Source organism: Centroberyx gerrardi, chromosome 20 (genome assembly GCF_048128805.1).
Source record: "Centroberyx gerrardi isolate f3 chromosome 20, fCenGer3.hap1.cur.20231027, whole genome shotgun sequence".
NCBI lineage: Eukaryota > Metazoa > Chordata > Actinopteri > Beryciformes > Berycidae > Centroberyx > Centroberyx gerrardi.
The window spans coordinates 17,570,413-17,597,161 of record NC_136016.1 but is presented as its reverse complement, the minus strand read 5'-3'; the positions used below and the strand labels follow the sequence as shown (position 1 = coordinate 17,597,161).

At 39.6% G+C, this 26,749-nt stretch overlaps 1 protein-coding gene across 1 annotated transcript; it reads right to left on the bottom strand.

Annotated features, from left to right (window-relative positions):
- Positions 1–1,262: 1,262 nt before the first annotated feature.
- Positions 1,263–26,749, bottom strand: LOC139918051 (actin-binding LIM protein 1-like). The gene is made up of 21 exons (XM_071907313.2): positions 26,731–26,749; positions 20,428–20,568; positions 18,075–18,258; positions 17,856–17,965; positions 15,686–15,812; positions 15,343–15,436; positions 14,450–14,537; positions 14,065–14,123; positions 12,891–12,968; positions 11,966–12,154; positions 11,371–11,406; positions 11,004–11,136; positions 7,758–7,805; positions 7,023–7,099; positions 6,630–6,720; positions 6,024–6,088; positions 4,952–5,012; positions 4,848–4,855; positions 4,223–4,297; positions 2,810–2,890; positions 1,263–2,478 (listed from the first exon to the last, which is right to left on the bottom strand). Exons 1-21 carry the CDS (start codon positions 26,747–26,749, stop codon positions 2,365–2,367), a joined length of 1,878 nt encoding a protein of 625 aa, XP_071763414.1. The 3' UTR covers positions 1,263–2,364.

The window sequence follows — 26,749 nt, the reverse complement described above, 5'->3', positions numbered from 1 at the left end:
GGGTCCAAGATGTTCTCAATCCAGGAGCAGTGTGCTCAGAGAATGGAAACAAGTCATAGCCTACTTTCTGTTGTACAAAACCTTGTCAGAGCCAGATCAGGTGGGAATCTATATGTATGATGATGAGGTTGATGGTTTCCCAAGCATTTGGCTAGATTTAGGAGTGAACCTACAATCTTGGTGTGATGTTAAGTATACAGTGTTGTGATTTTATGCAAAATGTTATGCAAAATGTGATGCTTTGCATTGTACTTAAACAAGTAGAATATGTCTGAGATTGTACCAAATCTACACTCATAGACTCACATTTAGATGATCTTACGGTTACATTTATTTTGATTTGTAATCCACATTTAACGTTTCACAACAGTCTAATAAAGGTTGCTTTGCTCATTGCACTGCAGGAATACAGTAATGAAAATTTGGCATGAAGTTATGGAAAAGTCATGGAAAAGTTTTGGAATTGGCAAATGAGTGTGGGAACCCTGAATGTGCAGTTTGGTTTTCCTTCACTTGCTGTCTGCCTCGCAGCAGTTGATTTTAAGCTATGCTGTCTCCTGATTTTTGCCTCGAGGCTCTAAAAGTTTGTCACAAGAGGAGAGCAGGAAAGGTGGACTATAATTTCAGCTACTTCAAAGTCAAGATGACATTTTTTTAACAATGTGTATTCATTGCTGATTGTCTTTTGCCACTAAAGCAAAATATACAGAGAGCAGTAAACATGAAAGAGGTAATATCTATGCCGAGTCCCCAGTAGATAACAAGATGAAGAATGTCTGTCTTTATGGGTTGGTTCTTTGAAGTCCACATGAAGTGAAAAATAACTGTATTTCAGTTTCTTAATTGATGTCCCAAAAACTCCAAAACTGCAGAGACAGTTGTGCTCAAAACAGACACGTCATCTTGTAAATGCTCAACTGCCAATAGGCATAATATTTTAATTGACATTTTTGAAATGTGATGTGCCAGGAGAACATTGTCATGGTAAAATATAGCCTATACAATGATCTAATTGTAATTAAGTAAGACTTTATTGATATAGGCACTTATAAAACCAGAGGTCACAAAGTGCTTCAGAATTGTGTTTGCCACAGATTAGTCATGGTGCCAAATAAAAAAACAAAACAATAAAGCATTTTGAGCGATATTTTAGTGATACAGAAATACACAATTCTCAAAAATTTGCTTTATTCACAATGTTGTGCTGAAACATAGTGTATTTATAACCGGGAAATGGCCTCAAGGTGTTGATTATCAGTTGATTAACAGAAAGGAAATATCAGGTAGCATTAACAGTGACAGTGACAGTACAGGGGAAATGCATGCAGTGCAATCAAGGACTCATCAAATTACCCATATCTGAATTCTGTTACAGAAGTAACCGCTTACATATTTCTTTCTACTTACTGCAGACAATTCTGTTCAACTCCGTAACCTCCTGAAATTCCTCTACTTTCTTAGTTCATGTATCCACTCACTCCACTATGCATTGGTAAGAGATATTATACCATTTATTAATTGAAAAGGACGATATAAAATAAACTTTTAGAAATGCAAACTGTGATAAAAATAACGGGCCAAGCAAACAATGTGTTACGATGGCTATTAATTAGGGCAGCCCAACTTTAACCAGCTTTCACCACCATTTTAGTAATGGATGTCACTATTAAACCACCGAAACACCTTTGATACACAAGAGATTCTCATTGCCGCTTATCCTTCTCTAAAGTAATATTCAATAATGTCAGTCAGGCCTAATTTCTCTCATTTTCAGAAGGCAAGAAGGAAAAATAAATGTACTTAAATGTTAAATGCGGGGTTGTGGGATTTGATCTGCATTATGAAAAGCCCTTATGTTGCTTTGTGGGCTCTAGTCTGAGATCCTTTTAACGACACCACTCTGTTTTACCATTTTGTCATGCTTAAAACTACAGGTTTATGAAGTGTTACAACTAATTTGTAAGACATGTTTAGAAATTATAGGCACCACTTACTGCATAACTGATAATAATACTGACTAATAGTCAAACAAAATGTGGAGCAGGGTGCTGTAACAGCAGGAAAAGCTTATAATACAGGGATATCTATTACAGGAAGCAAAACTGTAGCTAAGATGATGCACACTGAGTTCTCATGTCCCTTTAGAGTCATTATGAATTTAACCGTCATTTATCACAATACAGAAACTATTTGGAAGCACAGTATTGTGTCCTAGTAAAAAGGTGGTTTGTCCTTTGCTTAGGCAAAAGATTAGGCTACTTATTTCTGTGTCAAATGCAAAGAAATACATAAAACAAAGGTTTATCAGAACTTTACATGTACATTAACTGAGGGTAATAAATTAAAGCATGCATTGGTAGGCATCTAGAAGAGCTGAGCTTTCTTCTTCATGTCATTGCGCTTCCAAAGTGGAAGTCTGTCAAATTCCTGAATCTCCATGCCAAAGATATCAAAGAACAAACCCGGGGCCAAGTGACGCTGCAGAGGAAAGCAGGAGAGCATGAAAGAGAAAGTTAGTGTGGAAAAAGCTGCATACAGACTGACATTAAGGCAAATATCTCAGCAGTGGCAGCTGAACGTGGCAACCGCCTACACCAAGTAACTTTTTAATTAAACATTTTTATTATAGGAGTAATACATTTTACACACTCTCTAGCATTATAATTTTGAAGAAAATAAAAAACAGAATTAAAGGTATTTAAAATGAGTTTTGAAAAACTTTTTCTCCAGTGCAAATCTAGGTGGTTTGTCGCCCTCGCCCCTTATCGGCCAGCCACTTCTGCATTTCATCTGTTGTCTTTCACTTTACCTCAAGCCTTGTTCTGTCAACATCCTTGGGAAGCTTGACACGTCCTCTGTTGGTGACAGTGAGCATTTCATATGGGTACACCTTGACAGAGGAGAGAGTGGTTGAGTATGCCATGCAGGGCGATTACTACAAATGCATATTCTCAAAATGAAAAGAAACACAACATGATCTTTTGCACACTGTATGCAATGAGTTGATGAGATGAGAGTTGGGGTTGGAAAGTCATGCACCATGCAAGTATGCATTTGTTGTAAAACCACTGCATAATTAACACTGAGCTTCTGAATAAGATATAACATAACATGAATGTTATGTTATACCCTTGTCAGAATAACTAATTTGCCTATATTATCTTCGTTTTTCATGACTACCCACAATTGGAGTCTAGTAACCAAAGAAAAAAATTTGGTTGTCCAAAGAAAAAAATTATTGTTAACCTCCTGCCACTATTGGCCTATGTGATAAAAAAAATATATTTTCACAGACAAGACTCAAGATAATGTGATTCTATCAAGATGACAGGAGGCCTGTAATTGAGGTGAAGCGCAGAACAAAATGTACAGCATGTAATTATGATCAGGTGAAGGCACTCAAGTCTTCAAGATGTGACTGTAAAAAGACTTCTACTCTAAAGTCTGCAAAGACACTTTTCTCCCGTTATTCTTGTCGTAGCTACTTTAGTATGGAAGTGAATAGATTTTATTATGGAAGTGAATGGGAAAACTAGACAGGAGAAACTCCATTTCAGTTGCACTCTATGTATTATCATATTATAGTAATGGGAAGGTGATCATTTATTTTTTCTTTGACACCTCAGGAACAGGACTCCAATACCATCACACAGTGAATCACAATTTCTATGCTAAGCTCATAAGTCTATCCTACTTTCTCAATGTATATTAGCCCTGTTGTCAAAAAAGCAAAAAAAAAAGAAACAGTCTAAATGATATGAATATAATTTAATTTGAGTAAAATATAATTTGAAATGTTGACCAAATATTTGCCAGAAACATAATCATAATTTAGCCCAAATGAAACCAGAGGTATGTAAATCTTATTGTACATTGTTATGATAGGAATAACATACATCAATTTATAAAAAAAAAAATCTTTTGGAGGTTAGGGTTAGGGCTTTTCATGGAACAGAAGGCTCTGTTTAATTTTTACTGTATTTTTATTTGGACTTTTTATTTGACAATTTGTACTCGATAGCATCTTAGAACCTAGGACACTGAGCTACTGTATATGCCTCTGCTGTATATTATTGTTAATCTTAAGTGCAATGCGTATAGATATTTTTATGTGGAGAACATTATATGCCTTTGTGGTGTGCACAACCTTGCAGAGAATTGGAAAGTGTTGAAATTGATATAAAACTGGTGGTATAAACAACAATATACAAATAATACTTGCTTTTGGTTCCAACAAATTAGGCATAGACACTCCTCTGTCCATTCGTGCTAATGGACGTTGATCGTCATGGATGAGCTACAGGATGGAGCAAACACATGTAATGGGAATTATCTTGGCCGGATTAATCAAAGCTACAAGCCAAATGCCCAAATCAAGCAAAGCATTATTTATAGAGCATGTGAACAAAACAAAAAACATCCATGTTTAGCGTGTGATATCTGGTGAAACATGCATTGTGGCTATAAATGACAAATGTTTGTTTTTTCTTTTTATAAGAAAAACATCCATGTTTGTTACTGTCTAAATACTGTGTAGGAGCAGTAATTAACTATACTTCCAGGACTCAACTATAACAGATAGTTGTTCTTTGATACAGTAAAGTATGTAATGGGCCGTTGACTTTATATGGAAAATGTATACAAGTGTAAATCAAAAAAGGACCATTATGTCTCTTAGTCCAATGAAAGATTGAATTGAGACTGAGTTGGCTGTAGACTTCATCTTGAAACATGCTGGTGCAGCCAATGAGTGGTGAAGTCAGTCTCTTGAAAATGCAGTAAACCAAACAGGGAAGGGCAGCATGACCCGGCATTCAGGATCGTAACCTAAAGTTCCTTTCACATACCTTAAAATCTGAAAGACAAGGGAAGAGGTAACACATTCATATTTAAATACTATACACTGAGATAGATTTGTAGCAAGTAACAATATGTAATAAAACATGCTTACCCCTGACTCCATGACTTAAGTCCCCATAGCTGTTGTACTGGGAGAATTCAGTTGATTGTGGCTTTATGAGAGGGAAACATTAAAAGATAGATGCATTTAGTTTTCCTGGAACCAGTGACTGAACCTGTAGTCACAGCCACTTGAAAATCTGTGTAATTCAGGGCCTGAGTTACTTGTCAGGGGGAAAGTCAGTTCTGTTCAGTATAAATCCACTCAAGTGGGTTGGACTATCTGGTTCTTTAGTGTCACCCTAAAGCTACACAGTAAAAAGCCAGAGAAATGCCATTTTATCTTCTTGCCTGTGTCCCTTTAAAAGTAAAAATAGTCACAGTGTTTGCAGGAGGTGCAAACACTGTGGGAGGTGAATGCTTGATGAAAATAATCCTGGTGGATTATTGGTAGCTAGTTGGCAACCTTGTGCTTGGCAAATATTCAAAAATAAAGTCCTCCAAAACAGAGATTTCAGGAGCATGAAGACCAGCCTGAGTAGAGTCAGACTGAACAATGCCCTCTGTTTTGGTGTCATTCAATTCAACTATTCAACTGTGATTAGCGAAACAAGGCTAAATTTAAATTCAGGATGAGTGCATAATATTTAAAAATTGTATTGCAGTGATTCTACCACTGTTGCAAATGAAGCATTATCCTAAACAATTGTCAGAAATTAAAAAGTTTCTACATGTTGATGATATTTGGTTCTGAAATGAGGTCTAACTGCAAATTGTTACACTCATCCATGTGCTCTCTTTCATTATTAACTTATTTACAAAAAAGGGGGCATTTTCAAAAATGTATTTGCCAATCGTTGCCATTGAAGAATTTGAAGTTATGCTGTATCTGCATAGGTTTTGCCAACCCATACTTTTAATAATGACCAGTGTAGTTCTCTGATCACCAACAGGATTGTGAAACCACTAAGAGGAAAGTAATGCCAGACCCTGAATCACCAAGAAATTTGAAAAAGTGGGCATGACATGTACTAGACTAAACTCATCCAGGCAATTTAAATTGTAATAAATTAATAAAAAAATAAATTCATAAAGAGCTAATTAAGTAAAAATGATTTTTTTACCGGATTGAGGCCATTGCGACCATACCCAGGCAAAGAGCATGTTTTGGATGTGGAGGAATTTGGATCTATGAGAGAGTTAAACAGCAGGTAGATTAGGACTCTAATTACAGTCAAGCTAAAAATGCCCGAAGACTTGAAAGGGATTACTCTCATTGGATCTATGGTAACCATGCATGTATTAAGCAGGCTGGTATTATAATATTATGCAATGAAACTTGCAAGAAGTACTAGCTTATCATTTCTATGTTTTGGATTGCTTTTCTAATGAAAAGTGACAAATATGTCATAATTTAAAAAAAAAGTCAATATTTAACAATTATAATGCACCAGATGCAACCAAGGGATAAGTCATGACAAGTCATTTTTGGATACAGCCTTAAACCATCACTGCCTCGACTTAATCCTTTGTTGCCTGCATTGTGTCACAATTTTGAAATATTGACATGTAAGACTACAGAGCAAATGGGAATCATCCTACCCTCCATTACATCAGACCTTAAGAAGGTCACTCAGGTGACTTTTACCACTCAGCTAACATCAAACAGCTGGTTCTACATTTCAGGCCAGACCCCCCCTGAATCTTCAAGTAATTGAGAGAATGATTACCAGTTATGGAGACGGAGTATGGGATGTTTGAGCGCTGGCCAGACACACTGCAAGTCTGCCGTTCTCTGTTAATGTCTTTCTTCAGACCAGACTGGATGTTTTACAAGATTATGTACAGAAATATAAAAATGAGAAAAAAGTGAGTGTCAGTGCGATTGAATTATGATTAATATAATAATCGAACCTTAATATACATTACAGATCATTCTTTTTGAAATCATTTGTTAGTTTTACTGCTCATGGAACTGTACATCAGGTTATGTAGTTCTAGTTTCATGATTAGGTTTATGGAATAGGGTGTTTATAATCATTCATAGTGTAAAAGTATATGTGACAGTAATTTCCCTGGTTACATTGTCGTGGCACTACATCACATCAATGTGACTGTCTCACCTTACTGAGATGTTCCTCTTGCATTTGTTGACGTTTCAGATAATCCTCGTCTTCATCTGGTGACTGAGTTCTCCCTTCTGATCCTAACAAACAGCAGCCAGCAAAACACAATTTCATACAAAGTTAGATTTTTGTAATGTTCTGCATCAAAATTAAGTATGCGTGATTCACTAATAGATTAATTGCAAAGAATGACATGGATCTGCAACAAACGTCAAGAGGAACATGAGCTGCATAATGTCCTGCCATAAACACCATCATATATTAAACATAACCAGCATTAATTAACAAATATTTCTATGTCAGTTAGTTGAGTTATTGTGTTCACAAGAATGTGTCTACACACAGACAGACAGACAGACAGACAGACAGATGGAAAGACAAATGGACGGACGGACAGACGGACAGACAGACAGACAGAGACACAGACAGACAGACAGACAGACACACAGACAGATGCCACCATGATGACATTATGGTGAGACATATCATGAAAAATCCATTCACTCAAGTCAAACCCATGTTCACAGTATGAATTTACATAAATAGTGCAGCTGGATGGAAGTCAGACAGTGAGAATAAATCAATGTTGTGAGAACACACAAAGACACACAGACGCATCCATTATAACAGTACAGCTGGGACAACAATTAATAGCTTTAAAAAACATTTCACTGCTTTTCTTTAGTATTTATATAGAGTATAAAAGGGTTACTTAAAATATAAAAGGCATACCATGCTGTTTGTATATTGGAGGCTTTCTATACATGTTGAAGCCTTGGTCTGCAAATAAAAAATAAATGCAGGGTCAGCGACGACCATACAGTTGGTAGCCATTGTGGAAGTCCCACTTCATGCATTTATCCTGCATCTCTCCTGCATTAGCACTACCGATAATTCATATATAATAGAAGCAAACTATTGTATTGCAAATCACAACTCTAGTGTCTCTCAACCAACTAGCTACCAGACCATTCCTCATAATGTCTGGGGATGGTAAAGAGAGCAAAGGTTTTCAAACAGTTACTCCTGGAAATTCAGCAAAAAGTGCAGTAGTGGTTCAGCAAGAATGCAGTTTTAAGTGGGACTTCTAACATGGCTACATCTGTATTGCAGTGATATCACAGAATACAGACCAGACCATGGAAAAAAGATGCTGCCATGATGATCACGGAACAACATATTTTCATATGCAAAAACAAAAAACAATAAAACACAAAGATAATGAATTCTGAATGGCAGTGGCCTCACCATTTGACCAGAGTTAAAGCGGGGCAGTTCAAAAGCCAGAGGGGGAAAGAGGAGACAAAAGTAAGGGTGGGATAAGGAGGCATAAAAAAAGGAGAGGGGAAAGGCAAGAGAGTATAAATCAAAAATATAGAAAGGAAAACAGAAAGGGCAGAAGAAGTAATAAATAAAAAAGATGAAGGGAAGGGAAGAGAGAAAATAACATTTGCAGAAACCATAGAGTCAAAGTGCATATTCATATCGGGGCATTTCCACAAAACATAAAAGGGGAATGCACACAACTGAAGAATCCATTTCAGTCCAGCCAATATGTATGAACACAGACTCTAACAAAGCTAAAATCCAGAGAACTAGGGCATCTGCATCTGTTCAATAGGCAATAAATGGGAGGCTGATTTTGCTGACACAGTCACCTTTAACATCTTTCCCACTTCCCACTCTATAGAGCAGCAGCTGATTTTCCATCTGACAACACAAATTCAAGTTCTTGTTTTCTGTTTTCTGTCTTTCTTGTGATATTGTTCTCAAGTATCAATTGGACTGTCTTACAGGCAAATCATACATGAACTCCTAAATTGTGTGGTATTCCTCTTAAATTGCAAGGCCTTGTTATTGTGAAAGGCAGAAATAGTGTGTGCTCTGTGCTTTAAGTATAGCATGATGATCATTCAACGGATGGATGACAGTGAAGAGAACACGGCAGACATGAGTTAATAGAGTTTGAGATTGCATGCAATTGCAGGGTGTCATATATGTGCTTAGATTTCATCTGCAATTTTAGCTTAGGATTTATAAAAAAGGCAATGACTGAATAAAGTTGCACACCACCTTCTCTTCTATATATAAATCAAGTGCCTTAGGATTGTCAGTACATGTGAGTGATCTTCAGTTCCCCACCCAAAACGCAACCTAAACTGACATTGATCAAAGCTTGTCATATTTTATCCACAAATAAAAAATAGGCTTTAAAAAAAAATCACAATACCTATATTTAGGTGCCTCATAGCTCTTTCATGCCTGCTATAAATAGGCACTGCTGCATAGAAATGTATGAAGCTGAGATCAGACATAGAGCACAGGGATCTTTTTTCACAAAAATCTAATTCAAGGTTTATAAATAACTACTTTGATGTGGATTCTAAGAGCTCATTCAAAGTTTTTCCACTTTCAGTGAAAGCATTTTGAGACCCTTGGGTGAGAGGAAAGAACACCAAAAAAGAAGAAGAAAAGTTAAAGTAAAATACACAGAACGGGACAGAAGAGCAGTGGAACCTCTGAAGGAGGCAGTGGGACGCACAATGGTACATATTGAATATTGTATATCCTGTATAGGGCGCAGGCTGCTGCTCTGTCTCCTTCCTGGGATGTGTAAATGTTTAGGGTTCAGAGAGGGAGTTGGGGTGACCTGCTGGGAGTCAGGGGAACTCCGTCCACTAGGTGGCTCAGTGCCTCTAAACAAACCTGCTCAAGAATCACATCTCCCTCTCCCATATCATCCTCCACTATTTGCTGCACTGCACTACATCCTCCACTGCAATATACTCTGGGCTCTGACCCTTGCACTCTCCACTATTAGTTGTTTGTAATGTCGGTGATCTAGAAATGTAAGCTTATTCTGCTGTTGCAGTCATTGTAATTTGTTGTAGGCAAGATTGTAAACTAGATGCCTAAATTGTAAAATATAACAACAAACCAGAAGGGAAGAAATAACAGGTGGGACGCTTGATGAGGGAGACAGGAATTTGCATAAGAACAGGATTTAGGACAAAAGGACGTCAAGATGTCTCTTGTTTTGCCCAGCAGGTCCCAAGCAAGAGGGAGATTGGTCTAATTATTCCATAATATCCCATCAAGAGGGTGCTCTTGGTGCCGTCCAGTGTTCAGATATCACTTTTGAGACCATGGGAGTTAGGGAAAGGATGAGGGAGGCCTGCTCCGCAATACCTGTGTTTTCCCCAAGGGAGAGCATTGGGTAGGACAAAGAGCGATCACCCACTGACACTGGACCTCTGCCAGTATGTGTGTTGTCAGAGAAAAGGTGGAATACAGTATGTTCATACTGAAGATCAAATTAATAATAGTCATTTTATTCTGGTTTCCAAGGCTGACAGTGGTGACACACTAATTACTATTCACACCCTTAATGTTTTGATGAAAATCATTCAATTACAGTCATTTATTTTCATATCCCACAAAGAATTGCCATAAGTATATTCATGACTGCCTCCTCATGGCGATAATAACCTCTATCCTGTAGTGTGTCAGTTGATATCTTAGCACTTTTTATGGCAGTGCTTTTGCCTCTTGAAGTATTTTTATTTGTGCAATTAAAGATGAGTGTTAGATAGGAAGCTAAAAATATAAAAAGTGAGATGGAATTGAAGTAGTAGGGGTCAGGAGAAGAGATGCAGAACAGGGTGGGGAAGGAGCAGGGGGGCCTTACCTTTGGTGTGAGGGAGAAAGTGGTGACATAAAGGGGAGGTGGGGCAGGTGTCATTGTTGCCAGGGAAAAAAGAGGGACAGAGCATCAAGCCTGCCAGTCATTCCAAGGAAGAAGTGGCAAAAATAGGAGGAAGAGGTGGAGAAAGAGTAAGAGAATCGGGAGAGGAAGAGATGAGGAAAGGTGGGGAAATTGAGAAAATGTGAGCAGAGGGGGGCATCAGTGTCCTCGCCTTTGAAATTCTTTGAAGATACACCACACTGGAACATTTTACTGTTGTGAGCTCTTCTCACCTGGCCGATGGAAGTGTTGAGGTGATCGTGACACGGTGGGAGTGTAGCTGTGGTGATTGTACAACGCGCGAAATCCATAAGATCCGTGGCTTGCGGATCTTGGTATCGTGAACTTTCCCATATCATAACACCCCTTAAAAGAAGAGAGACACATGAGCCAGTGTAAAATATACAAGAGTTAGAAACGAATTGTAATAGTGCTATTATTAGGCTATTAAATATCTTTGATATTAACGGGGGCCTGATAGTTGTGCATAATACCTTTTTCATTTATATAATTATCCTGTAAATGTTTATGTTTCACCTTAACTGGGTAAAATTAATTCAAATCCCAGAAGCATAAATATTAGTTAACTAACATACTTACCTCAGTAGTTGTAGTAAGAGATAAGGTCCCTGGTGACTAAAACAAAAAGACAGAAAAAATATTGTACCATATAGCCATGTTAACTGGAAAGAATATCCTTGCTGTGGGGTGAAAACCTTGTATCTCCAAAACATCAACTTTTCAGGAACTAAACAGACTTGATCTTAGCTTGACCACCATGACGTTTTGAGTTTATCCAGAGGGTTTTGAAAAGGTTTCATAAGCCAAATGCTTGTAGAATAGAGGAACCATCTAATCTTTCAGCTGAAGTTAAAACAGGAAAATCACCAAAATTGGAGTTACAAAGTTTTCACATGACAGCAGCAATATTAAAAGGAGCATCAGCTCAATTCTTAAAAATGCAGAATGTAAATGTAGACAGTAGAACAGGACATCCTGTACCGTCGGCCATTTGAGTTGGAGTTTTCTGAATGCAATTTCTTTTAATAAAAAAAACCCTTATCATTGAATATTTAAATTATTTTGAAATAGAAATGCTGTGCAAACAAGAAAATGAAATAAGGGACTAGTAAGTCAAGCCAAGAAAAAGAAAACCGCAAAACAATCACACGCACACACATATGTCACTGGAGACAACTGGAGCTCCGAGGGAAGTTACCTCTGCAGGCCTTTGCCTGTCCTGTCTGTTTCCTTTGTTGTCCAATGTAGAGTTGTTCAGAGACCCATAGGATATCATATCAGGATGCTCTATATCATATATAGCCTTGACTCTGGGAATAGCTGCTAAGTCTCGGTAATCAATGATCTCATTGTCTACTTTTGCCTGGGATCAGGGCAGGGAAAGAGGGATGGGGTGTAGAGAAGAATACACAGGATGGAAGGACAAATGGAGTAGAGAATATGGGTTAGGGCAGGTGAAGGGTCAGAGGTCGGTTATTACATCACTCCAGGGAAGAATTCAACTTTATTCCCACAACACCACATTGGTTGAACTTAAGCATGAAAAGTGGACATTTTTTGAACAAGCAAACCAAATAAATCCAATTAGTTGTGTTTCTGACAGTTCCTGCAAATTGTCACCATGTAAAGTATTTCTCAGGCTTTGAAGTGGATTAAGGCAAATTCGTTTTTTGGCTCACAGTTCAAGAGGCATGTTGGTGGGGGTAAAACCAAGGAATATCATGAATCATAGGAGGCTGGGTGGAGGACAAAAGGACACTGGTTGGGTTGCCTTCATCATCTAACTCAATCTGAATTGCAAATACATTCAAATTGATTAAGCAAGATAAAACTAACATACCTAGTTCCAATCAGTCAAGGTAATATTGAAATATATGCTTACGGAGAAATGTAATGGATTTTAATTGGGTTTTCTTTAAAAAATTTTTGTATATTAATCTAAACGTATTTCTTCATTTATTATCGGGAATATCTTGAAAGAGACACACTGTTTCGATGGGACTCTCCTGTATGAATAAAGGATAAATGAAAAGCAAATCAACCCACTGTGAATTGTGCATCATGGAAGATGCTGAGCAGGTGTTGCAGACAGTACTCACACAGATAGAGTGACCGGGGGAGCCTGGAGTGCTTGAGCCCGGTCTGGAACAGATGCTCTCGGACGAGGATCTAGTGGGCTAAGAGAAAATAGTTGTGTTAATAGTTTGACTTAAAGGATGGTTCATGAGAAATAGCTGTTTCTGCTTCAGCTCTGGGGTTTGGCAGACAGTCAACTCCCATTGTTTTTTCTCCTACTTTCACTACACTCCAACTTGGTCCTCACATCTTGACCAATCTCATTCTGTGTCCCATGTGGGTAAAGGCGATCACAAGCCAGCAATTTACATACAGGACCATTTTCTTCACTGAGGAGAGCTGAGTTGCTTCTATTTCTCTTGCTATGAAGAAGTCTGTGCCTTTGTTTTTCTTTTCTCCTCCTTGAATTTGATTTGATTTGCTAATCAGCCAGCCTGGTGGGCATTGCCTTTGTTAGAAGCCAGCTATACCAGTTACACACTGAGCATTATTGGAAGGGTTCTTAGTTAGTTTACTTGCAAAGCAATGCACTTCTCTTCTTCCTCATACTTATGCTATCCTTCTGCTTGTTCTTCTTCCATCTAAACCAAGTCGTCTAACTACTACTTCTTACTTTACGCTATAAGCTCCATTCCAACAGTGTATGACCCTTGAGAAGGTGTTTCCACTGTGAAATGTCGACTGATTTGATAGAAAGAGAACTCCAATTGTTCATCGTGCTTTCATGTGAGACAAGCGAGTGCAGTTAGCTCAAGCGGTGAGAATACAGCCTGCTCACATAGGAACTCAATAAGCGCAAACCTCAGGCCTGCTCACAATATTAACCTTTAGTTCACATGGGGGGAAATAGAAATCAAGACAGGGTGTTTTGGGTCTGATGGCCGGGGAAATCTGGGAAGGAAGAGAATTGTGCAAAAAAATTACATTGTATGGCTAATTGCATTTATCATTTAGGATAACAAATTACACACAGAGCACTCTCATATTCTTTGTAACAGCATTCAGATCAGCTAGATGTACACAGCTTACTTTGGGAAGTTGCCTGAATGATAACTTCGCATTGCCAGGATAGAAATATGTGTGCTCCATAGTGCTGCCTCTAATACATATTTAATTGTGTTTCACACATAGAAATGTGAAGTTGAGAATGTCTAAATGCACAAAGATGTGAACGGGGGTAAGTCTGAGGAAGCTTACCCTGTATCTGTCCTCAGCTCTGCTGCTGTTTCTACAGTCTGGGTGCCACACTGTAGATCCTGTGGCGAGAGAGACTGTTAGACACCATGCTTTGAGGGGAGAGTTCACATCACTAAGCACCTTGCCCTTGTCAAAAAAGCTCTTCAGTACTTTAGGCTTTGGGCTTCACAATCTGCCCACATTCACTCAGCCCTCTGTAAACTTACCTCATGTAATGAACTGTCCCACATTGGGCATCCTTGTAAAAGACTTCCAAAGTCCTCCACACGGTAAACCAAAAAGCTATGAGTCAGCCAGAATAAAACCCTCTGTTCAAGGGAGATAATTAGGCTTACAAGGTCTCAGGCAGCACCTTTTTGCTACATGTCACACTCTCCAAACTGACCTTGCAAGTACATTTCTTCTCCTTCTGTGAACATGTGGTCACAGCGGCTGCATCTTGCACAACTTGGGTGATAGTGTTTGTCCCCTGCCTGCGGAAAATGTTAAAAAAAGGGAAAAGCATCAGCTGAGCATGTGCATATTCAGAAATCACATTACAGTTTGAGGAGTGCACATGCACAGTCCATGAAAGGTCATCTTTGAGAAGTCACTGAGAACCACATACATGTAAATTCCTTTAGGGAATTTAATTTAAAATATAATGAGGAGGCCTGGGGTGGAAATGGGTTATCCAAATCATGGACAAACACTCCCACCCCACCATCCACACCATCCCCACATCCCCACACTACAACAGAGAGAGATTCGGTGACTGTAGAATCAAAGATATGTGTCCCGCTGCAATCTGATGCAATGCTTGTGAAATGCATGATTTCACCCAGATGAGACCGTACTGCGGTCCTTTTGCTATTGTTACTGTGGAAATGTAGCAGCAAGTTTCCTCTCATAGACAAATGTTGACAAAAATTAGCAATTTTGCATGGTTTATGTACCGTTCAAGTCAAGTCATGCTTATTTATGGAGCACTTTTGACAAAGAGGTTTGTCACAAAATGCTTTATAGTAACAAGGGACACAAATGCAGATAACACAAAGATAATAAAAAACAAGGGACAGAAAGAAGTACATCACAACCTCCAAGTAACAGGGCCAGAAGGTGTGTGTGTGTGTGTGTGTGTGTGTGTGTGTGTGTGTGTGTGTGTGTGTGTGTGTGCGTGGGTGTGTGTGTGTGTGTGTGTGTGTGTGTGTGTGTGTGTGTGTAATTGAGACCTGGATAGTGGATACACAGCATTTAGGAGCTGGACTCGTTATTGACTCAAGAGGAAACATTTCTTACCTCTAGGACTTTCCCTGTTATGAACCTCTGGCATGCTTCACATTGTACCCCAAACTGGATCTGGTAGTCCCTCTCGCAGTAGGGAACACCATCCCTGAAAGGTAATACACCGACAAGTAAGAAACAATCTATGTATTAGTTGTAACGTATAGTAACATAGTTGCTAATTATAGTTTTTCTCGTTAGGGAAGACAATCTTTTTTCACTGGCAAAGGTTTGAAAATGAATTTCACTGCCTCTCAGATATCTTGGCATCCATTAGCATAAAATGTAAGGGAGGTAAGAAGAGACTATAGGAATAAGACAAGGTGTAAATGGGAGTAGGTTGCAGATTTGTATTTACTTGCTGATGTATTCTCCACTCAGCACTTTGCTGCATGCTTTGCACTTGAAGCAGCCCAGGTGCCACTGGCCACCCAAGGCTAACAGGGCCTGGCCATTCTTGATGTCTCTACCACAGCCAGTGCAGTCTGAAAACACACACACACAAGCCTAGCTTTGTAAACACAAGTGAGGGTGCAAACCCTGGGGTTGAAACACAGACCTCTTAAATAGTGGAATAAATGTATCTTACCAAACAATAAAACAATTGCTTTAAATGGCGATAAAAGGAACACTTCAACATTCATTTGCAAGTCTGGTATTATTAATTCTACTTGATCTAGTTCTGCTAAATACCCAGAGATAAACAAAACACAATGTAAATGGCATTTCCTTCAAACATTCCTTTTTTCAGACTGTACATTTTCACTGAGAAAAGGCTACAAAGAGCCTATTGAGCTCCACAGGAATGTGCGCCTTTGTGTCTGTGTGTACATGGATGCACGGGAACCATGGACCATGGTCCGTGGTTTAAGGATTTTTAGAGGGATGGGGGGTATATTGTACACCTTTAAACAACCACTGTTTAATGTCCAATGAAACGTACAAATCTGGTAAAATATATCCTGTACGTTACTCAGTGGTCCAGTATGTCCAGCTACTGCCTTTCTTCTTCATGTATGGTTACATGCATCAAAATCACAGTGTAAAGCCAACAAAATGTTTTTGTTGCTCTTAAAAACAGCATAAGCACCTTCCTTCTAAGTGATGTACATTCCTAGAGATAGATCCTCATGTGCCATGGGTTTTGTGAGTCTGAAACCTCTAATAATCCCTGCAGTCATATATCATGGTGAGGTGCATGAGGTCGAGTTGAGGTGGAGAGTCGAGTGCCAAGTCATTAACCCGAAGTGCTAAGTCATTAACCCAGCATGATCCCAGGTGACATAATTGAAAGGAGGATGACCGGATTTGCAAGGTAATGTAGACTCACAGTGTTGTGAAAAGAAACTGGGGAAGTAGACCACTGTACCAAGTTCAAGTTCACTTATTTATATAGCTTTTTATCACAAGAATGTCTCGAAGGACTTTACAGAGAATGAGCCTAACTAGATCTAACTGATCAACAATCAATCGTAGAACAGAATGATGTAAGACAAGGAAACAGAACAAAGCACAAGACAAGCAAGTCTACCTATTCTACATAGCCTAACCAGGCACCACCCGCCTCAGACCCTCGAAGCATACAAGGAAAAACTCCCAAGAAAACCCTATTAGGGCCATTTACTTGGGCGGGCCAAGTAAAAAGGGATGCCTGTGGAGCTTTTCCTCAGAACAGGAGGAAGCAGAATTACACCCGACTGTAATATGTGAGGACGGTTTCAATCATTGATCATAAAGATGGACCGGGATTGAATCTGACACATTGAGCTTCCTCCGTTGCTGCAGGAAGAGCATCGTCTGTGGGCCTTCTTGTTTAGGCACAATATGCTCTCATCTCATTGGAGTGTGTTGGTGTCAGTGGTCCCCAGGAACTTGAATGACTCATCCGGTTTCACAATTCAGCCATTGATCTCCAGGGGCAGATGAACAGATGGGCTCCTTCTGAAGTCAGTTCTTATCTTAACAGTTTTGAGAGCGCTCAGCTTCAGCATCACACCATGATGCAAGGCAGGCTCCCTCCGTCTGTACATGATTTAATCTTTGTTGCCGATTAGGCCCACCAGGGTGCTGTCGCCTACAAAGGAGGGTGAAGAGTTCACGTCCCTGTGATGCATGTGTGCTCCCAGCAAGGGGGCTGACAGATAGTGGAGCAATGTTGAGATAGAACAGTTTGCTGTGCCGCAGGTCTTGAATCATTCCTGAATACGGGGATAAACTCAACAAACAGGCCCCTGGCATAGGAGCCATAAGTGGCCGGTATAAACCCAAGTTCATTCACTGTCTGTTTCACCCTGTAGAAAAAACTGCAGGGTGTCAAAGAGTGGGTCTGATATATTTATGGTAGGACAGTGCCAGGCTCTCAAAGGTCTTTGTTGTGACTGAGGACAGTGCCGTTGGCCTGAGGTCAGTGAGGCTGGAAACCTTGTCCTTCTTGGGAAAATGAATGATTGTAAATGATTTGAAGCAGGTAGGAACATTGCTTACGGACAGTGAGTAGCTACAGATACAGGTGAAAATAGTCCACTCACTGTTGGAGTAGCTGATGTCCTTAGGAGTGGGAGACATGGGTTGGATGCAGCGCTGGCAGAGGCAATCTTTTCCACTGAAGGTGACGCGACCCCCAGCAGGAAAGGGACGTCTGAAAAACAGAGAAAGAGGGAGAAGATAGTTTACATCTAGACAGACCACATGGGAATGCACAGACACCAACATGTATAGGTATGTGTCCTGTGTGTTTTTACTCTTACTTGCAAATGGTGCACACAAAGCAGGCCGGGTGGTAGGCCTTCCCCAGGGCCGTGACCACTTCTCCCTCCACAAATTCCCCACAGTTGTTGCAGCGTGTGCCATGCAGCCTCTGGAAGTCCAGCGGGCAGAGGTAGTCTCCACTCTTCATGAAGAACCCTCCCTGAGCCAAGTCACAGCCACACACTGCAGGCACACACACACACACACACACATGGCAGGAGGAAACAGAAAGAGATGACAGTTTGGTAACAGCATAAAACAATAACAAAACAAAGAACACCTCCCCACACACATAAATACACGTGTGTATTTGTTAGTGTACGTGTGTGCATTTGAGTGTGTGCTTGTCGGTGTGCATGTATGTGTGTGTTCACAAAGCGTGGGCTCAGAGCCTGACCACAGCCTGATCAGAGCAGTGACAGGTCCCTGACAGGCCGGCAGCGCTATCTCCCAGCTTGTTCAGAGTCATCTGATACTCCCCCATTTCCGGCACTGTCCCTCTAAACATGCCACAGTCCTGCCAGCCGGATTTATGCTGTTCTATTCCTATCCTATCGCGAGTGACTCACAGTGTGCACTATTTTTATTTGAAGCATTGCTTTCTGAATAAAGCAGCCTCAAACTTGTTTCTACATTTGTCTAGCCCTAGTGATTAATGATGTCATGAAAATGAAATACAAACATACAAACTCCCTCACTGTCAAGAACCTGATCAATTCTTGCTTGACTGATAACATGGTAATGAATGCATGAGAGTGAGGGCTGCCTTAGCTGGTTAGCTGTGATTTATAACAACAACAACAACAACAATATCTGATGGATGGATGGATGGATGGATGGATGGATGGATGGATAATAGTAACATTATTACCGTTGTTGTTATTGTTATTATTATTAAAGACCCCATGAAATGGCATCTTTACTTCCTGGATCTGATGCATTTGCTGTTGAAACAGGATGTTGGGATGGGACATAATGTAGTGAGGGATCATTCAAAAGTCTAAACCAATGGAATATCAGTCTGGGAGAGAAAGACAGTTTTATTTGTGGGGGATTGTTCAAAAATCTGATGGTTTTATTGGTTAGAAATTTATATTTATGCCTACTGGTGCAGCATGAGGTCACCATGAAAGATACTGTGTTTTCCCGGAAGTAAAAGTAATGGGAGTTCATTTCATGGGGACTTTAACATCTGATCTGGGTCATGAAGTTAGGTTTGACTTGATAAATATTTCCTAAACTAAAACAGTCACTAAGCTCTTTCCAATGGGCCCTATGGGCATATGAAAGCAATTCATACAATTTAATATTGTCAAAAAAAGTCAAAAAGTATTTGAGGAGACAGATCTCTTCATTTATCGTGCCATTCATGGCCATTCATTTTCAATTCAAAGTGAAATACTCAAACTGAATCAGCGAGGCAGACAATCACAGTCGGTCCCTCAGATCTTCCCATTGTGAAATGATTGCAAGCTTCTCCGCTCTGAAAATGCTTCTTTGTTTTCTCAGGGCTGTAAACACCATCGCTATGCAATGAAAGGGCAACAATATGAGAGGCCTGTCAGTGTAGATTAGCAAGGACAAAGCTTGTTGAAGAAGCACAGTAACACTGGTAGAAGACTGTCTGACAACCCAATCTCACTACATCCCATTATAGCTGTAGAATATTTTGTGGTTAGGGGCAGTAAATTGAATTAGACTGTACTATCAGTCTGACATTGTTTGACAAGTCTGCTAAATTTAAAGCTAACATACTGAACAACTAGACACTTTTCTGCTACCTGAAGTTTCAAAAGTGACATGTGAGATTATAGTGTCCCTGTAGATTGCTAACTTTTTATGTTCAAAACATTTTTGTAAAGAATACTGTACAGCATGTAAAACTGTCAGTGTTCATTTAACCCTGTAAGTGTCAAAATCAACACTGGCCGTGTTTATATAAATTCAATCAACACTTATTAAAACTGGAATATTTGCTGTGCACCTTGAGCAAATTTGTATAATCCTAATGTAAAATGAAAAGCAATCCCAGTACTCCAATCCTACTGGGCACTGCCAGTAGACAAACACTAAATGTACTGAGAACAAAACCAGACTGTTCATTGTCAGGCTTCTAATGATATTAATGTGACAGAGCTGTCCTTTCTCAAAAGTGATTTGGGAAAAAGGGTCTTCACTCACTACATGTCTCCATGACAACCACCAAGACTTACCTGCATTGCACGTATTGAATTCCTGTTCATTGGCAGATTGCTACTTATATTTCTCAGGTGTCTAATGTGATTGAGGTGTGATTGAGGTCTCTCCACTGCTGCATGTGTCCCTGCACTTACACATATCAACACTACTCACCCTTGCAGGTAAAGCACTTTATATGGAAGTGCTTGCTCTGGACTCGCAGCACCTCTCCCTTGCACGGCTCCCCACATCTGAAGCACTGGATGACCATCTTCCCTGCTGGAGGACAGTAGCGGGCATCCTGAGCATGAACCACTACAGGAGAGGGAGGGCTCAGTGAGTATAACAAAGAGTCATGGAAAACAGTTGAGTCCTAACCTATCCATTACAATCTGTTGTCTGTAGAATGTAATACAACTTTCGGGTTTTGCTGTGCCTCAAAAAAAGGCCAATGAGCTGCTTGCTCTGAACTTCTGACTATCACTCCCAGACTTTTTTTCCCAGTTATTTCTTCACGTTCATATTTGCACCATAGAAACTGCATATCTTAATTTTAGAATTTTATCCAGTAGGTAAAGTTGGAGATATTCAAACATACTGGACTACTTACCAAAGCAGTCTGTGTCAAAGTAAATGTGGGAAAACATGACTTTTACTAACTCATAGAGACAAATGTCGTACTCAACCGGTCAATGTACTGTATGCACATTTACAATGGGGGAATAAATCCAAGGCAAAGCTGCTGAATGTGTACATTTTACAATTCATGTGGCTGGAAAACGCTCAGTAGCACAATCTTCCGTCATTTTGATCAGCCACAGTGTAAATGTACTGTGAAATTATAACAAGTGCTTTAGAAACACGAAAAGCAAACAAGACACAATAAAAATACCAGACATGAATCCAAAACAGGGTTACAGAAGAATATAACAGGCAAATACAACAAGAATAAAGTAGATATGAAACAAATTATATAAAACCCTCTTTGTGAAAATGTGTTTAACAGCAAAATGAATGATTGGTTGCACAGGAACCGCATTTGTCTATACCCTGTCACACTTTCAACGGTGACTAGAGTAAAACAGGATAAAATAAATACATGTAAGCAAAGACGGTGTGTTTTGGCAAGGCAAAATACAGCACAGCGGAGCGGAGGCCATGGCTGTCACACATGCACAGTAAAGAACATTAACAAGCTCCTCACACGCAGAGCAGAGCTTGTCAGGATTTGTTTTACTCAGTGCTCTCAGTGCTCTCTCTCTCTCTCTCTCTCTCTCTCTCTCTCTCTCTCTCTCTCTCTCTCTCTTCCATACAGTAGGTCTATGTCTCATCCACTTTCTGCCTGAGCAGCTCATTACAATTATCTCTCAGTATTGTCCTTTCAGTGCTTACATAACTGAACTTAATATGCAAACCCGCTCTGTTTTGGCAGAGAAACACACACACACACACACACAAACACATGCACTTCCCAAATCAATCAACAATGAAATACAAATGCCACCTCACAAACACAGGCAAGAGCTAATGAACCAGCCAGGATTTTTCTGCTGAGAATTGAAATTCATTCTCACAACACAACCACTAGAAATATTATACTTCGTGTTTTGTTGGAGCAGCAGAACTGGTGGCCCTTGTGTGCCAAACCTGGACCTTGTGTCATAGCATTTGGTTTGGGAGAAGACAGCTATAGCCTACCCTTTCCTATCGACCTCATTCCCTCTCCCTCTATCTCTTTCGTGTTTGTATGGCGAGCGGCGGATGCCTTTACAATCTAATCGTAGCTCACTTGAAAGGTCCTGAATGTGATTAGCAGAGGAGAGGAAAGAATGTGACACGTTGAGAGCACTCTGTCTCCCTCCTGTCCTCAAATACAAATACACAAACACACATGACTTAAATCCTTTCTTTTCTCATACACTGTTGGCTTTTCATAAGTGCCTGCTCTGCCCCCCCCCCCCCCCCCCCACCTCTCTCTCTCCCTCTCTCTTTCCTGTGTTCCTCTCCTCTCTCTTCTATGTCCAAATACAGGTTACCTAAGGTTATTATCTGCTGTGGCTTTGCTTACACAAGGCTTGCAGGAGTGAATTGCCTGCCTGTCAGAAAAAATCCCAAATTCAGCTCAAAGATATATAACAGGAATCGTGTCATCCTCAAATTATCCCAGCTGCTCTAAAATGGATAATTTGTGCCTGAAATTATTTAACCCAAGCAGGACAATTTCCACACACCTAAAACTGGAAGTGGAAATGTTTTCCGATCTTGAAGCTTATTACCATTCTTAATACCCAATGCAGCCTTGCGAAAACTAAGAAAATTGAGTCAAGCGTCATTGGTATGTGGCCCCTCGTCTGCCCCTCCACTGGAGAGATTTGTCACCATGGTAACAAGCATATAGCAACAAACTAGATTAAGAGGCCTTGCGTTCCTAAATGTTAAGATAAAGTTCACTGCAGCTGACCACACAGCTTTGGAGACACGCCAAGCCAGTGTATGTGTGGTGTTTAGGCGATAAAAAACTCACTGTGGCCTGATCAAACTCTGCAATGCACACACACTAGACCATCCTGTAGGTAAGACAGTCTGATATAAATCCTTGGATCTTAAGGCCAAAACACACTTCTCAGATTACCAAACAATAATTGATCAATATGTAGAATCTCAACAGATGATCACTGAGCTCAGAATAAAGAGACAGTTCATCTTCAGAGGGTTTTAGACACCAGGAAACTGAATTTGTGATGTGAAATGATACAAAGGTTTGTAATTTACAAACAGCCTTGCAATTAACAGTCTAATGAAAACCCTAAACATGTAGATTACTTACTATTTATAACTGACTTGTGATTTGTTTTTGCCATTCCTTACACTTTCACCATAAATTAACACTATAAACATTGCAAATTGTATTGCAACCTTTAATAAAAGCAAAATAGAATCAAGCGTTTTTGGTCATAGTAAGAGAAAACCACAGTTTTTCAGAGCGCAAGTTCGCTAATTGTCAAACTTATAGAAAAGAAGAAACTCAGGTCAAAATATAAATTAAAAATCATTCTCATTCATTCATAACCATGGCATTCATGATCTTGTGTTGTGTGAATGATAAAACTGTGTGATGTGTGCTGTCAGATAGAAAGATTTTAAGAGTCCAAATCTCTACCAGCCACAACACTGTGTACTCCTTGATCTCTCCCAGAACAGTATGGTGTTAAGTATTAGCAAAAGGTAGATTTAGAAAGACAGCAAATGCAGAGAAACCTGAGAGGGACAGCTAATCACACTGGTGCAACCATCTCCAGCTAGGAAAATCTCTATCTGTGTGTGTGTGTGTGTGTGTGTGTGTGTGTGTGTGTGTGTGTGGTGGGGGTGAGGGGGAACCTATAATAAGCATCTAGAATAATGAATGTAGATCTAACATCACATATATAAGTAAAAATGTAATTAAGTATGTAAGTATATATTTTAGATACTTAATTTAGGCATTCTCAATATAGGGCTGTAAATAAATAAACCATTTCATACAATACAATGAGGTCACAGGATTACATTTCCCATGAGAATTTATGACACAAAACGTACGAGACAACGTAAAAATCTTGGGAATAGGAAAATGTCTACTAAAAACCTATAAAAAATTCAGTGGAACTCCCCTTTAGTGTCTCTCCAATGATACAGTAGGAAATATAAAATGACTACAAGTGACTATGCATGTATGTAAAATGGTTATCATCCATGCTAAAAATGTACACGCTTTGGATAAAGGTATCCACCAAACAGCATGTGTGATAAATATATCTTTGGAGGCTTCTAAGACTGTGCTGGTCCTAAAAGTAACTCAGATGAATCTGACCTCTTGAACAAGAGTTTAATCCCATGGTTTGGCAGAAAAAGTGTTGATGGGTTGGCTTTTAGGCTTCCTCACAGGAACAATTCAGCGTAAAGACATCTCCTGGCTCTGTCAGAGGCAATCCATTGCTAGTTCTATTGGCCGTGTTACACAAGAGCTAAAGTCCATTCCAAAGAGGTGAGTAAGAGACGTAAGTCCTCCTCTCTGTTCAGGTGCCTGTTAACATCAGCACGACATTTTAGACAGGCTTCAACCCCACAGATTAATTTCCCCCCTAAAAACATTTCTGCCCGACTTGCTGCTCAGGCGCCAGTTAAGCTGTACACTGACAGTTTTCATACTATGGAATTTGAAGTGGTCACTTTCTTCTTCTCCTCTAAAATTTTTGACGCAATTAGTTGCCTCAGTTATATGCTACCCACCTCAGGAGGTTAGGATCGGGGACGCTTATGCCAACATATACTTCTAATGTTAGCTGCCTAGTCTGTTATGTCATACTGTATATGCATTTTCCATAAACTGCGAGTATAAGCATGATCATAGCTTTTGTGTTTCTTTAAATATCCTTATGTGGATGCTCTCTGTCAATGTCATTAATGTAATCAGATGTAACTAAAGATCTTTAGTAACACCTAAGCTTCCTTACTGCCATGGCAAGGTTTTTGACCAAGAAGAATAGGAATGAGGGTTTATAGCTTTCATCAGCTTCCATTGATTTTAGGTGCAAAGAATTTTGGTAAAATTCATAGCTTCACTGCCAGGGAAGTTATCATGTATCCACACTGCGGGAACGCCCAGTTTGCAGGTGTCTTTCCAATGATCAAAGTCAGTTCTTATACCTTCACTGAGTATGGCAGAGACTACTTCATGCCCCACAAATGACCCTGCACAGGTACTTATGTCCCAAATAGAATTCGCTATTCCTCTGGAGCTTTTCCATCAATAATGAATGCCAGACTGATTTTGGACTGATTTTGGTGACTAGGGTGACTAGGGTGGGCGAACATATTTGATTCAGAATTGGCTTAACCACTACAAAATAAAGCTCAGTGTCAGAAGATGTAAGAGTGGCGTAAGAGTTCAAACACTCTGTGAATCAGCAGTCAGTCTTCTATTCACTGTCAACAGAGCAGCTCCAAGTCTCTTGAGGACACTTTCTCGAGGCACTTACCTCACTGACCACTAGTTAAGTGAAATGAGTGAGAGTCATTTTTTCCCACTGGGTGATGTCACTTACTCCTGCCTACCCACTACCCACATAATTGCTATGCAAGTGAAAGGAACTTATTTCACTAATTTCACTTTGACTAAAGATTCACTGCAGTAGTGACATTTCAGCCATAATAAAATATCCATCTGTCTTCTGTTTTCATTAGGAAATATTGCAAAAATAGAATACTTACTGCTTTAGGGTCTTTAATACCAACACTTTTAGTGACTGCCCAATTCAGTAGTATTGCTAAATTCACATGCTGGTCTTCACCAACCATGATGCTCTGATTAGCTGTGACAGCTGTGCTTGCACTCTTCCCCACTTGGAAACTACTGTCTTTATCTTGGCTCTCTAGTTTCTAGCTTTGGGAGTACTTTGGGAATAACATAACATAACAAAATAACATAACAAAATAAATAAAATATAATAGGTATATCATAAAATAATGTGAATTGTGTTTTCAGAATGCATGTGTATGTTAATTGCCAATTTGTTTAACTGCTTTGCCACAACATTCATGCAGCCATATAGACTTACCAAATTACAACAATGGACAGTCTTTACATCTCTCAAACATTTCTTTTCACACAGCGGGTATAATTTTACATCTCACTCTACAGGAACAGTGAGCAAGGTCTGCTACTGAGATAATTCTGATTGCATAGCGGACTCTTTTACAGTACACAAGTCTTTGAAAAAGACTCCACTTTTTCCGATCAATTCAATAAAGCAGCCAAGAAGATTGGCTAGGATTGGAGGGTTAGAAGATTTGAGTCTTACTTTCCATACACAAACACACACACACACACACACACACTGAAATCAATAAAACAAATTTACAAATTCGTTTGCTATACTAAAGTTAACATAACATTACTGGTGTCACATTGATATGATTTTTCAAAACTTGGTTTTCAGCAATCAGCCTTGACAAAATAAGAAGCATGGATGAAGCTGTGAGTGTTTCCAGTCAGTGCAAGAATCGTTACACACGCACACACACTCATCGATACACACTTCAGACACACAAACCAGGGCAGATATTCCATACAGACACAACTCCGCATGTTTCCAACTGAGACCTCTGACATACGAACTGACATACGGTTCAGCTCCTAGTTTACTCTACTCATCCAGTTTCCTACTAATACATGTACAGTATTTCAAGGCAAACACAAGTATGCATTTCAACAAGCATGTGTGTGAGCACAAACACATACGCAGATGCTAGACTTTGCATATATCTCATTAGCCCACTTTACCACTGCCCATAATTTGCTTACAAATAAAAACAAAATACAACCTTAACACAAACATGCATACATGTGCACGCTCTCTCGCTCTGTCTCTCTCTATTACACACACACATGCACACACACACACACACACACACACACACGCTCCCGAGAATGTCTACCTTTCTCTTTCATGACCAT

Coding starts and splice junctions, on each gene's coding strand:
- LOC139918051 (XM_071907313.2), bottom strand. Junction 5,013..6,023: donor GTCGCAATGGCCTCAATCCG/GTAAAAAAATCA, acceptor CCTCTCATAAAG/CCACAATCAACTGAATTCTC. Junction 2,479..2,809: donor TTGACAGAACAAGGCTTGAG/GTAAAGTGAAAG, acceptor TTTCCTCTGCAG/CGTCACTTGGCCCCGGGTTT.